The sequence below is a fragment of the Vigna unguiculata genome, chromosome 10 (genome assembly GCF_037176805.1).
Source record: "Vigna unguiculata cultivar grain cowpea cultivar isolate G323 ecotype 2 chromosome 10, ASM3717680v1, whole genome shotgun sequence".
In the NCBI taxonomy this organism is placed as follows: domain Eukaryota; kingdom Viridiplantae; phylum Streptophyta; class Magnoliopsida; order Fabales; family Fabaceae; genus Vigna; species Vigna unguiculata.
The window spans coordinates 48,732,886-48,746,821 of record NC_140801.1 but is presented as its reverse complement, the minus strand read 5'-3'; the positions used below and the strand labels follow the sequence as shown (position 1 = coordinate 48,746,821).

General features: G+C 30.7%; 1 protein-coding gene across 1 annotated transcript; it reads right to left on the bottom strand.

The window, feature by feature from the left end:
• Window positions 1-474: 474 nt before the first annotated feature.
• Window positions 475-5,764, bottom strand: LOC114166370 (jasmonoyl--L-amino acid synthetase JAR4-like). The gene is made up of 5 exons (XM_028051089.2): window positions 5,610-5,764; window positions 3,085-3,405; window positions 2,909-3,010; window positions 2,008-2,819; window positions 475-1,167 (listed from the first exon to the last, which is right to left on the bottom strand). Exons 2-5 carry the CDS (start codon window positions 3,375-3,377, stop codon window positions 626-628), a joined length of 1,749 nt encoding a protein of 582 aa, XP_027906890.1. The 5' UTR covers window positions 3,378-3,405; window positions 5,610-5,764; the 3' UTR covers window positions 475-625.
• Between the last annotated feature and the right edge of the window lie 8,172 nt (window positions 5,765-13,936).

Sequence of the window (13,936 nt, the reverse complement as noted above, 5' to 3'; positions counted from 1 at the left end):
TTGAAATATCATCGTCAAAGTCAATTTTCACAACGATAATCGTTCACTTTGAAGCTTAAGGTATTAGGGTGGAAATAGAAAGCAATATTTAAATTGCTTTTTACTTGAACTTTTAAGTAATATAAAACTATTTGAAATATTAAAACATGTGTATATGAATTTATCCAATGCCATATGCAGCTTATCAAACCATTTTAATATGCAAACATTGTTTTTGGTTTGTGTTTTGAACATAGGGTGCATATTCATATGATCCTTCACCTTTATTCCCGACAACTGTGGTCTTTATATCGAACATTATTAAAAGTTAGCACTTGAGATTTTAGTTCCAACCAAACATGTGGATTTCTATCCATTATGGTCAACCAATGGTTAATATATTATAGAGAAGGTGCAAGAGAGGTGTTAAAGATGACGGAGGTGTGCCTGAACTGTGTCAGGCAAAACATAAAGAATTGAACATGCGAAGAAAAGTAGAAATAAGGTAAACTTTTATTCATGTGAGGAAGGAAACTATATATATAGATAACTATAACTACTAAATATTATTATCATAATTTATTGCTATTATCATTATTATTATTATTATTATTATTATTATTATTATTATTATTATTATTATTATTCAGTTGAAGGCAGTACTGAGATAGTTCTTGACAACATTTTCATTCAATATTTGCAACACTCTGGTGTTTGTAGGGCCTACGTATCTTGGTGTCTTGAACTGATTAGCAGCAGATCCAAGTGCCACGTAATGCTCCAGAATCTTCTGGAATGTTCCTTTCCTCACAACTCGGAGTTCAAGGGCACCAATGCAGTTGACTTTGCGAGAACTGGTGTAGCCAACATCAACAAAAGCCTTGTCCATGCAATTGCAGCATCCACCAAGAACTTCTTCACTTGCTTCTCCACTGATTTCCCAGAATATAACATAATGCCCTGGCTCTTTGGACAAATCTATGTGGCTTGTGTAGTCTATAACTTCTAATTTCTCCTCTGCCAACAACTGAGATGCTGCTTCCACAGCTATCTGCAAATCTTTCTCTGTGTTCTTGTCAATGTTGATGGTAAGCAGAAGATTGCTTCGCCTAACAAACTTCACTTCTGGAGCTGAGTTATGGAACCCCATAACCTTCACCACATCTCCAAGTCGGTACCTGTACAGGCCTGTAAATTTGGCCAAGTTATAACATTCATGATCAGTATATATAGGAGTGATAAGGTGGATTAGTGGTTAGATAGAGGGAAAGGGAGAAAAGGTTTCGGGTTCGATCTTCCTGCTAATATTTGCCCATAAAAAAATTCATGATCAGTATATACATATGGTAGGAAAAAGCTTGGTTGTACTGTTGTATTGTTGTGACAGCATAGCCTGTGTTACAGAATGCATGTAAATATGACAAACAAAGGACATGCATATAAGTCAAGGTAATGTCAGAAGCACGAAACAAGTGCAGGTAAAGATATGTTTGGATGAACTTTTAGAAGAAAAAAAAAATTAAATTCATGCAGTAACATTTATAAATTATATATAAACTAATTTTAACATATAATGAAATCAATTTAAAATATTTTTCCTATTTTTCTATTAAGTGAGTGTTTGTGAAGAGAGAGATCCACACGTAGCCTAAATCCAAAATTTGATGCCAGCAACTAAGAATGGACCTGTCTCTGAATGGTACAAATATTGATGTGATTAGGTATGTACTATATGTTACTTTGGAAATCACTAGGAATTCTTTTTCTTAAAGTTGGTCCCATGTAGGTCATCTCAAGAAGCATAAAAAGAAACAGAACCTCTTAACCATTCTCCCTCCGAAAAAATTAGAATTAAAAAACACTAATCTGTGAAATAAAGAATGAGTTTCTGCAAACATTATGGCAGTATCAAAATTTCCAATTTTGACAGAAGAAAGAGATGGTTTGAGGAAGGGTCATGATGATGAATTCATGGTCCTGATTCATTAATTGGAACAGGAAAAAATTGCACGAGAAGAGTTTGAATACCTGCTGGATTGGTGATGACTACCTCGTACTCCTCACCAACCTTCACATCAGTGAGCCCCACAGGCTTAGGATCCATACAAAGGAAACTGCCATTTGCATTAGTTTCTGCCGGCTCTCTCATTGGAATGAATTCAAAGTAGCCAATTTGAGGAAGAACAGTGTAGGTGGCCAATTCAGGTGGCACTCTTGGTTTCACATTGGTGCCTATCCACCCTTCAGAAGATCCATAATCTGAAGTCAACAAAGGCAACTCTCCAGCATAATGCCTCAACTTCTTCAAATAAGGTTCCATTGACCCAGTCATGATGCCATAAACATACTTCACATTTGGGAAAAGCTCTGGTATTAGGCCATACCAGTTGCTCAGTCCCATGCACTTATTGTGGATCAAGTTGGCCAGCTCAGGGTCAGGTTTCAGCAGCTTAGACATCGCTATCCTAACAGAAGGCACTGTGATCTTGCTGTTCAGCACCCCTTCTTTGATGTCAACACAAAGCTCCTCCCACACTTGCTCAAAGGTCCTAAAAGCACTCACAATGCTGTGTGCAAAGGTGGAAGACACCATATGAACTTCCTCCCTGAAGATTAGTCCACACAAGAGGTGACAATACAGTGATTGGTGAAAATCAGGACCAAATATAACTTCATCAGGGCTGCAAAATGGGGACTGAATGGCCTTCATTGCAGTCCTGAACCCTGGACTGCGAAACACATTGGTTGTGGCAGTTCCTGCTAGCACACCCCCTTCTGTCTTGAACTGCTTGCTGCTGTAGACAAAGCCCAAGGCTTTGCCATTGTTCATGGGAAATTCCCTACATCATGGAATTGTTGTCGGTTGTTATTTCCAACTAGTACAAAAAATTATTGAGGAAAAGGATAAACAAGAGATGAAATTGAAAACCTGTTCCTGAAGGCAAAAGAGGTGTGGTATATCTGCACTGTGGTGTCAAACAGTTCCTCATTCCATGGTACAAATTTTGGCTTTCCTTGAGTGGTGCCAGAACTGCAAGAATACAAATTTTCTCCCTTTTCAGCATCTGAACTGCAAATTCAATTACTTATTTGAAACAAACTGACCTCAAAGACATGGCTGTGATGGGTTTGCCAGTGAGAACAGAAGAAGTATCTCCATCAAGTATTCTATTGATGTAAGGCTCCAAGTCCTTGTGAGTGACCAGTGGAACAAAGGCTTTAAAACTCTCAGGGTCAGTCCTTCCATTCAGACCCAAATTCAGTAAGTACTCAACAGAAGCGTTATCTTCCAAAATCCTTTTCAGTGTTTCCCTTTGAATCCTCTCAGCATCCTTTGTCACCCTCTCAAATTCCTCCATCACTCTCTCCATGTTAAAATCTTCCACTTTCTCCAACATCTTCACAATGCTTCAGCTGCAGCTATTACTGAAGAAGAACGAGAAAACTACTCAATTATACATGGACGAGCAATAAGAGTTGGAGGTTGATTAATGAAAAGGGTAAAATAATAAGAAAATAAAAATAAAATTTGTATAAATAAGAATGACCACATAAATTAATTTTATTAATTTATAATAAATTTCTTAATTACTTTTCAATAATAATTTATCACGTTGGAATTATTTTTTATAAATCATACAAAACAGATATCTAAAATATTATCTTCTTTTGTAATAAAGTATTCATTTTTTTATCTACTAAAGAGAAACTTCTAGAGTATCTAAAATATTTTTTTAATTTAGTGAAAATAAATTTCTAACATGGTGATATCAGTATGATATTCACGATAATAGTGATGAATATTATACATTCAAGATACTTGAAATAAATATTTTTGTTTTTTAAGTTCAAGAATCTAAATAGTTTCATTTGATAGTTTAGTAACTTCCTTACTTTAAAATGGTTTTATGATTTATTTTTGTTCGGTTACAAAATTTTTCAAACTACCGGTGTTAGAAACTGATACTGCTTTGAGCAAACAAGTCTATGAACAATATATATATATATATATATATATATATATATATATATATATATATATATATAAGAATATTTATTGTTTTTCTTTAAATAAAATTTTCAAAATATGGCTAACACCCCAAATTATAATAATTTTCGTAGGTTGGTCCAGAAATAATAAAAATAACCTAAATGGGAGTGTAGTTATCATATACGGAGTGAGTTAAGTAATTTAATCCCAAAATAAAACTAGAGGTATATTTGAAGAAAACTAAACTGAGCTAAGTCCATATCCACTTTTCTGATCATTACATTTTATTTTATTATTGATTATTAATATATTTATTTCAATTTCAATAATTTTATTAACAAAATCCAGAAGCTTCTCTACTTTCATATCTCTGAGACAATTATTTTATTCTTTATTTATTTACTATTTTTTTTAAACACTAAAATTTTAAAAAAGTTATATTTTGATAAAGATTTTTTTATAAATTTGACAAAGTTTGCATAAATAAAATTAAAATAAATATATTTTTAATTAAAATAAAATCATAAAATTGTATTTTTATCTAAATTGATAATTTATCAAAATTTGTTAAAAGAAACTTTATCAAAGAATCATTTTCCGAGTCCTAAAACTAGTTCTGAACCTACAACTTAGCACTCAGCCTATTCAAAACATCATCCCTACCATCATCTTCATCTCTTTCAAACGCGTTTCTCTGTCGCGCTTATCGACAGCCACCAACGACAATGTCAGTTTCCTCCGTCACCACCGACAATATTATCGGCGCCGGCCAACATCAGAAGCCCTCTCAGCCTTGCCGCCGTTGAAGACCTTCTCCTGCAACCATGACCTCCGTTCACCGTTCACCCCTTTCGTCTCCGACTTCGAACCACCAACGTAACCTCCGTTGCTGCTACACCATTTCCTTAACGTATCTACCAGTTTTCGTCGCCTTTCACCGCCGGTTCTGCTCCACACCAGCCCTTGTCCGGGCTTTCGCTGGAGTCAACCGTCAGAACTTCGTCGGGGCTCCTCCCTCATTTCCATCCTCGCGCCATGTTCGAACGAGAACCACCAGCAGCCCGTCGCCATTCCTCTGCTCGAAGTTAACGTCAAGATATAAATTGTGCTGTTCTCTCTTTGAAAACGTCAAGATAGTCGCGTCTTGGTCTGAACCCTAACTCCTCTGCTTCACTCCGACCACCGTCTGTACCACCAGTTCTAATTCTCCGATTATCCCCTTTTTATTTAATTTTCTGTGTTTTTTTTAATATATGAATTGGACATTATTCTCCGACAATGGAGATTTTCTTCTGGTTTGATTAAGCTGTGCAGAACAGTAGCTTAATTGTTATGATTCTCTCTGATTTAATCACTTTTTTTAGCATATGAAAGGAATTTCTCTTAACTAATTCACGTTTTCTATTTTGTTCTTCTTTAATCTCTCTGTCTGTTTTTTATGAAAATACGTTTAAAACAGTCATAACATGAAGAATCAAGCAAAGGGAAGATCAAATGAATCAAAAGAATGAATTAAAAACGAAGAAAATCATAATGCAAGAGAGATCATAAAGCTAAACACACATGAAGAAGCAAATTACAGAAGAATATATAAGAGTATTCAATAGAATCCATATAGAAGAGATGATGAATAAAAAACCTCCGTTGCAGTGATAGTGTGATGGCTTTCAAAAATCCTCTTCTCTACCTTCTTCCCGATCCTTCAAAATCCAGTCGCTCTGACTTTCTCTGTTTTTCTTTATTCCCCAATTTCTTTCTCCGTCTGTATTTATAGCCTCCCAAAAGTTAAGTGAAGCGTGGTGTATGCGTTAGTTAAATTAGTAATGTTGTCTTTGAGTTCAGTGAATGCGAGTGAATGCACGTGAGAATTAATTGTGTTTTGTGTTCTTGTGTTAAGTGAGTTACGTGAGTGCGTGTGATTGAGTTAGTTTTAATTGCAGTGCGTGAGTGAGTGACAATTGTGAGTCAGTGTGTAAGAGTGTGTTAGGGTGAGTATGTGGTGTAAAAATGAATTAAAATCATTTTTAAATTTTGCTTAAAACTACCTTTTTGATCCAAATCTTTTCCAAATTTTGTCTTATAAGTTCTAAAGTTATTTTTGTGTTTAAATAAATCTTAATTTTGGTCTTGTTCAATTTAGTCATTTTTTTAATACCGTTTAAATCATTAATTATTATGAACAAGTGAATATCATGTGTCACCTTGTGTTTTTTTTTTCTTTTTTTAAATATCCACGTGTCAATCCAGCAGTGTGTCACAAATCAGAAACAATGTTTTATATTCAATTTGATTCTTATATTTGTTATTTTTGTTCAATTTAGTCCCATTCTTTTAACATGAAACAATGTTGTCCCTATGTAAATTGAGATCAAATTTAATTTTTATATTAAAATTTATTTATTATTCACATCATTAAAACTTCTATATAAAAATCAAATTTGATCCCAATTTCGATATGGACAAAATTGCTTAATTTTAAACTAAATTAAACAAAAATAACAAATATAGGGACTAAATTGAATATAAAACATTGACTTTGACACGTGTCACGCTACTGGATTGACATGTGGATATTAAAAAAAAATAAAAAAATATTAAAAAATAAAAAACCACGAAATGACACGTGACAACCACCGTTCATTACCCTTAATGATTTAAACAGTGTTAGCAAAAATTGATCAAATTGAACAAAATTAACGAATGAGCACAAAAAATAAAATTATGACTGATTTGACATAACTTGACGAAAATTGAGACAAAGAAGATATTTTAACCTTAAATTATTAACCAATTAATTCTTCTTTTAAATTGTTAATTTTTATTTTTTATATAAAATTTATTTCACTTTTTTTTATTATTTACTATTTATTATTTTTTAAAAGTTTTGAAAATCATTTTATGTGTCGGGACAAAATCAGAATTTGAGAATCATTTAAACGATCTAACCATAATTGATCTACTCAAAACAACAGTTTCCTTTAAGCATACAATCATTTGAATCTCAATAAGTAGACAAAGTTCAACAATTTCATTAAAACTAACTATAGAAAATCTATAAATAGTACATTTATCAATTGGCAAGTGTACTAACCAGATCACCCCTTAGCAATAATTTATCTATAACTTGAAATCAAAAAGCATTAGTTTCCCTTAGTTAGATCAAGCTCTAACTAATTAGCTTAAAGAATTTACTCTTCCTAGACACATATACATATAATACTCATAAAGTTGAACATATTTTAATACTCCTAAGCAAATATAGATTCATATTGAACTTTTGAGTCATATGTATCTATAACACATACATGCAAAACTTCTACAAATGACTCAAGAGAATGGTAAAATATGAACTTATTTAAAAAAAAAAATTGATCAGAAGTAATTGTTGTAGTCTAAGTCAAGATTCTTATGACATACTCTAATTTTGAAAAAGAAAATGAATAAGTTAATCATAATCTTAAAAATAACTTCGGAAAATAAAAATAAAAATGATAATTTTAGAGAGATGATTGTTTTTATAAAATAAAAATCGACTAAATTATTGTTTTCATTTATAAATTTTATATTTTAATAATAAAATATTCAAGTTCAATTTTTAAACATCATTAGTATTTATTAAATACTTCCATGATTAATCTTAGTTATGGGATTAAATTATGAGCAATTAAACTAAATAAAAATATCATGTATTTTTTAAGTTATGTTGAGTAAATTTTAGTTTTCATTAAGCAATGATGGGCGATGTATATAAATTTATAAATGTATGAGATAAATTTGTTAATTTTATCATGACTAGATAGCAATTCATTAATTTTATCTGCCACAAAATCTTGTCTTAATTTTTAAAATTTATATGGAATATGTTTGCCTTAACTTGTGAAGTATAACTAACTATATATACATATTAATTTATCTTGAAATAAAAAGAAAATAAAAAGTAAGCCAAATAAATTAAAGTCGTTGTTTCGGACCACAATTTGTACACACACGATAAATATGTGAGGGATAGAAGAAGAGTCTGATTGAATTGATGAACTGAATAATGCGAAGGGTAGTGTTGGGCTTGCATCACACATATAGGATGCAAAATCCCCTTAAAAATATATAAATTTATTTTTATAATATTTACATAATTCTTTGGATATATTATCTTCAAAATAAAATGAAAGTTTCATAAAATATAAATATTTTGAATAGTTCCTATACATATTTTTAATATATATATATATATATATATATATATATATATATATTTACATCACATAACATCTTATATTAAAACTAGGTCAGAACAAATCAAATACAAAAATTAACATATGATAAACGAACTAAACCAATAAAATACATAAAACAAGTAATAAATTTTAAACATTGAGTCAATAACTTTTATCTAGTTCATTTAATGAATTAAACATTATTTAACTCAAGTGGTCACTCGTAGCTTGAACAATTAAATATCTAAAAGAAGAATAATGGCTACAGTTTTCTCTTTAATTTGAGTTAAAGTGGTAATTCAAGTTAGTTTTTCCCACCTTTTTCGTTATTTTATTTTGGATGATTGTTGAATGTATTTGGATTTTTTTTTTTTCAAATAATCTTTTAGAGAGAAAATCGATAATAAAATAAAAAAACTAACTTGTACATACAAACTATTTTATACAAATGATTTCATATTCTTATTCTAAATCTGTATTTTTAATTTATAAAAGATTTATTTTTTTCTCTCCTTAAAATTCTCATAAAAATGTTTCACCAAAATGGTTGCGCCGTCCATATATTACGAGATGGATGATTGAGGCGCAGAGAGTTGCAGGGATAGAACGGAAAGTTAACGAATTCCGGCGCCAACAGTGCCACGTCACTCTCATTATGAAGCAATGTGGTGAAGAAAGAAAGAAAGTTAATGTTAATGTTAATGTGATCCAAACAAAAAGTTTGTTCATCTCATGACATGTGAAAAATGGTGTTATTTAAGTTTGTAAAGCAAAAAACAACCTTATCCTTAACGATTATGTCTTAGTTTGTCTTGTCAATTCACCCACAAAATCTAAGAATCACTTTGAATGGCTCTCCTGTATCTTCAACTCATCTCTATTACACACCGGCCATCAAACTTTCTTCTTATTGCATCCATTAATGCACTCTTATATATTAAAGTTTGAGTACAGATTTCATTCACATCTTTGATTCATTTTATGGTTTAACAAAGACAAACTTTTAAGTTGTTTGCCATTGAAATTTTAAAATTATAGGTTAAAAATGAATTTTAAATCTACTTAATCTCACATAATCAATTTGTCAGTATTTCACTCATATATTATAAAATTGTCTTATTTCTGGGTCGATGTAAAATTTTTAATATTATATGAATTTATCACGTTCAAAATTCAATTTTTTAATTTTTTAAGTTATATTTAAAGTAAATTTGAAAGTTTGAAGAACTTTGTTTGTTTACGAGTACAAGGTGTTTAAGATTAATAAAAAGATAATATTTTACTATTTTAAGCTATAAAATAAATAAATAAAAAAACTTAAAGTTATAATGATAAAAAATATATATTTCATTCTTCAATTTTTATATATGTAGCTATCTAAATTTTGTTTTTCTTTTAATTTTTGTAAGTTGTTGACATAGTCTTTTTTTTTTCCCATTAGAATTATAATTTTTGATTTGTGTAATTTTTCCTTTCGATCTCAAATCTTTCTTTTTGTGTTTGTTGCATGGACGGAGTTATAGAATTATTGTCAATTTCAAGTTAACTATTTTGCTATATATATTATTATGCTTACAATCAACTTCATATAAATCTTGTAAGAGATGTGAATTCATATCAATCTTATAAGGGATGTGAATAAGATAAGAAAAGAAAAATCAGTTTTAGTTCTTTTATTATTTTATTTATAATTAAATTTTGTATTGTAAAATTCATCTATTTAGGTAAGATGACATTTTTCAACTTTAATTTAAATTGGGTAATGTTTTTATCATATTTAATCAAATAGACTGAATTGAGCTTCCAGTGAAATCTAGTAAAAAATTTACTGGTAGAAGACTTTTTCAATGCTTAGATTAAGAGAGTAAAGATTTATTGTGAAAATAATGAATGAGATGAGTTAAAATTACCCTCTTACTCTTTAAAAGACAAATAATATGTATAGGACTCTCAAGTACATGAATTTTAATTTTTATTAATAACCAGTACAAGATAATAATATATTAGTAAAATACCACCAAATATCAAATAATATATTCTGAGTGTTGAGAGTGTAAAATACTTACATGAACCAAAATACGCATAAGTTTGAAAATATATAAGCAAAATTCATGAAAAAAAAATGTAATTAGATACTTAATTTTAATATAAAAAAAGTATGATTTAATTATTTTATTATGTTGATGATCTCATAAAAAAAATATTCGTGGATGCAATTCATACTAACATTACCGACCACACTAATAATTAATTAATACCGAAAACAGACAAATTATATAACAACAAAACAAATAAATTTTTAAAGTTTGAGACTTAGATGTGCAATTAAGATAACATATCGAAATAGAAAATTTAAAATTATACTTTAATAATTTATTTATTTTTATTACTTCACATTTTCTTTATCTTGAATAACATTAACATGCATACATGAGAGCATGCTTTGTTAGGTGGACACTCCTTCCATAGTGTGTTTGTTTTTTGAGCAAATGTATTCACTGTTCGATAATAAAGTTAGAAAAATGAGATTACATTACAAAATACTATAGAATCGAAAAATGAAAATTATCATTTCAATTAAACTATTTTCCTTAGAGTAAAAAGATTTGTGATAAAAGCTGGATCAATAATATTTTTATATTGATTATCTTTTAATATTTATAATATATTTTTATTTTGAAGTATAAATTTTTATAATAATTGTATACTATAATCAGGGACGAATTTTAGAAAGATGATAGAAGTCATCCACAATTTTTAATTTTTTTAAAATATATGTTAAAATTTGTTTTAATTTTGTTTTAAATAATTTGTTTTAATCTTTTAGATAAATTTTAATTTTTTTTATAAAATATAATATTTAGTGTTAATAAATAATAAAATATAAAACTAAATATAATAAAAATAATAAAATTTATTGAGCTATTTTTCTTCTTTCCTCTCATTGTTTTCTCACATATTATATTGATCTTCTACTTTTTGCCTATCTTCTTTTGTGTCTGAAAAAGAAAAAAAAAAGTTAGACACAAATTCATTTCATTTCTCATCTTTTCTCCTCTTTCTTCCATTTTATAAAAAGGTATCTCTCATGTTTCTTGATAATGAAATATTAGTTTGATATTTAGTGTTTTTTCATCTCATGAATTTTTTTGTATATTTTTTTTTTATGAATATGGGAGGAAAAGTTATGCCTATATTTTTGTTATAACTATTTTTATAAAATAAGTTTTTAATTGTGATTTGATTATAATAGATTTTTCTTTGAATAACTACGTCTCTTGATTTTCGATTACATTTTGATAACTTATTTTTTAGTTTTAATTTTTTTTAAATAGATATATTTAGGAAGAATAAAATAAGGGATTCATTTTTTTAAGTGATAAAACTGTGAAGATAAAAATAAGACAAATTTACTTCACATATTTTCAAATATGATACTAAGGACCAATTGTTAAAGGAGATAAATCCTTTTTTAACCATTTCAAGAATTATAGGTGAGAAATTTCATATTAATCACCAGTGTAATAAGGGCTTTTGGCCCCGGTTATGTTCGGCATTCTGCCTCGGTTTTAGAACCGAGGCATATTGGGGTGAGACCAAAAGGGGGTGCCTTTTGGCCTCGGTTATCACCCGAGGCGTAAAAGCACTTTTCTGCTTCGGTTGTCGAGGGACCAGAACCATAGGTTCAACAATATTTTTTTTAATTAAAAATTTCGCAGAGCCTTTGACCTCGGTTATGGTAAGAACCGAGGCCATATACCCCGTCACTACCCATCAACAACCATCCATCATCAACAAACCCATTCTCAACAAACCCATTCTCTTCAGATTCACCCACTTTCCACTTTCCAGTTCATGAAAAAAGATTTAACAGAAACCAACAATATTACAGACGAATCATGTGTGTATATCAGATATCTAACAGTTCAAAATATTACCCACTTTCCACAACAACAGTTCAAAATAAAACAAAAACACATAACAAATGAAAAACTATGATTTCATAAAACCCTGCAAGAACTATAACTGAGATTCATCAGGGAGAGCGAAAGTTGGAGTAATCGCGAAGAGCTTCTTGCGGCGAAGACAACTGGGGCTCGTGAGATTGACTGGGGAAGTGAAGCATGGAACCCCATTTTCCTGGTTTGGGGAATGATCATCAAAACAAAACACGACATTCACACGCTCCTCTTTCTCACTGCACTCATCTTTTTCCTTTCCACAACCACCTCCCCTGCAGACAACATAAACTTGATCTACAAGGGTTGCGCGGACCAGAAACTGCAAGAACCCTACTCGCAGAATCTCAAACCCCTGTTATCGTCCTTGGTGGCAGAGTCTGCGCAAAAGGGTTTCGCCGCAACTACGCAGAACGGGCTCACCGGTGCGTACCAATGCCGAGGAGACCTCACCGGCTCCGACTGCCACCGCGTCACGCTCAACGCTGTCTGGACCTGCAACCGCACGCGAGCCAGATTCGAACGGTCCTCAACGCCTGCCTGCACCCGTGTCCGTGACCACCACCATGCCATCCGCGCGGCGGCGCGGGATGCGGACGGTGAAGGAGGAAGAAAGGGAAAGTGAAGGAAGGGCTTCGCGGAGAGAGAGAAAGTGGAATTGCAGAGGCGGCGCGGGGAGGAAGAAGGCTTTGTGAATTTTGAACCCTAAATAAACCCTATGGCTTCGGTTGTTAGAGGAACTGAAGCAATTGACCCCCTTTTGGCACCGGGTCTCCTTGGACCGAGGCCTATACCCCTGATTTCCAGCCACTTTTTGGCTTCGGGTCCCACTGGACCGAGGCCTATACCCCTCTTTGGCACCGGTTTTGAGCGAACCGGGGCCTATACCGCTCTTTGGCTTCGAGTATTTGGAGAACCGAGGCCTAAAACTTGGCTCTAATTGCAAAAATGCCATCGTGCCATTATATGCTTCGGTTTTTGGCCAACCGAGGCATATAAGGCGAGGTAAAATGGTAATTCTGCACTAGTGAATTCATTTTAAAATATTCTCAAATATGAGAATATCTAATAAATGAAAGAGATGAAATTAGAAAAATTGATTTAAAATGAATTCATATCAAATACAACTTCAAAATTATTATTTTTATAAAAAATTTATAAAAAGAAACATACAAGAAAATTTTAATACAAAATAAATTATATATACTTTGTTAAGAATAATGATTAAATATATAAATTTTGAGTATATTAGTTTCATCCCTTCAAATTTTTTTTATCAAAATCCACCCTGATTATAATATTATCTATTAAAATGATATCCTTATCATTCAATCAATCAAATAATTTTACTTCATTTTTTTTTCATTTCTCATTTTTCATTATTTTTTTAATCAAACAACCTCACTTTTATCTCTAATTTTTTTAATTTCGTCAACCTCACTTTTGTCTCTAATTTTTGAATTTCGTCTTTTAAATCCACCTTCTAATCTAAACACAAACTTAATAAAAATTCTTCTTCAGTCACAAAATCATCGTTCTATAAATATGAACTGAGGAACACTCATTTTGATTATGTTATTCATTATTTTTCATTTTTCATTATTTCACTTTTATCTCTAATTTTTTTAATTTCATCTTTTAAATCCACATTCTAATCTAAACACAAACTTAATAAAAATTCTTCTTCAGTCACAAAATCATCGTTCTACAAATATAAACTGAGGAACACTCCTTTTAATTATGTTATTCATTATTTTTCATTTTTCATTATTTCACTTTTATCTCTAATTTTT

Coding starts and splice junctions, on each gene's coding strand:
- LOC114166370 (XM_028051089.2), bottom strand. CDS start 3,377: ATGTTGGAGAAAGTGGAAGATTTTAACATGGAGAGAGTGATGGAGGAA. Junction 3,011..3,084: donor ATCACAGCCATGTCTTTGAG/GTCAGTTTGTTT, acceptor GTATTCTTGCAG/TTCTGGCACCACTCAAGGAA. Junction 2,820..2,908: donor TCTTTTGCCTTCAGGAACAG/GTTTTCAATTTC, acceptor TCCATGATGTAG/GGAATTTCCCATGAACAATG.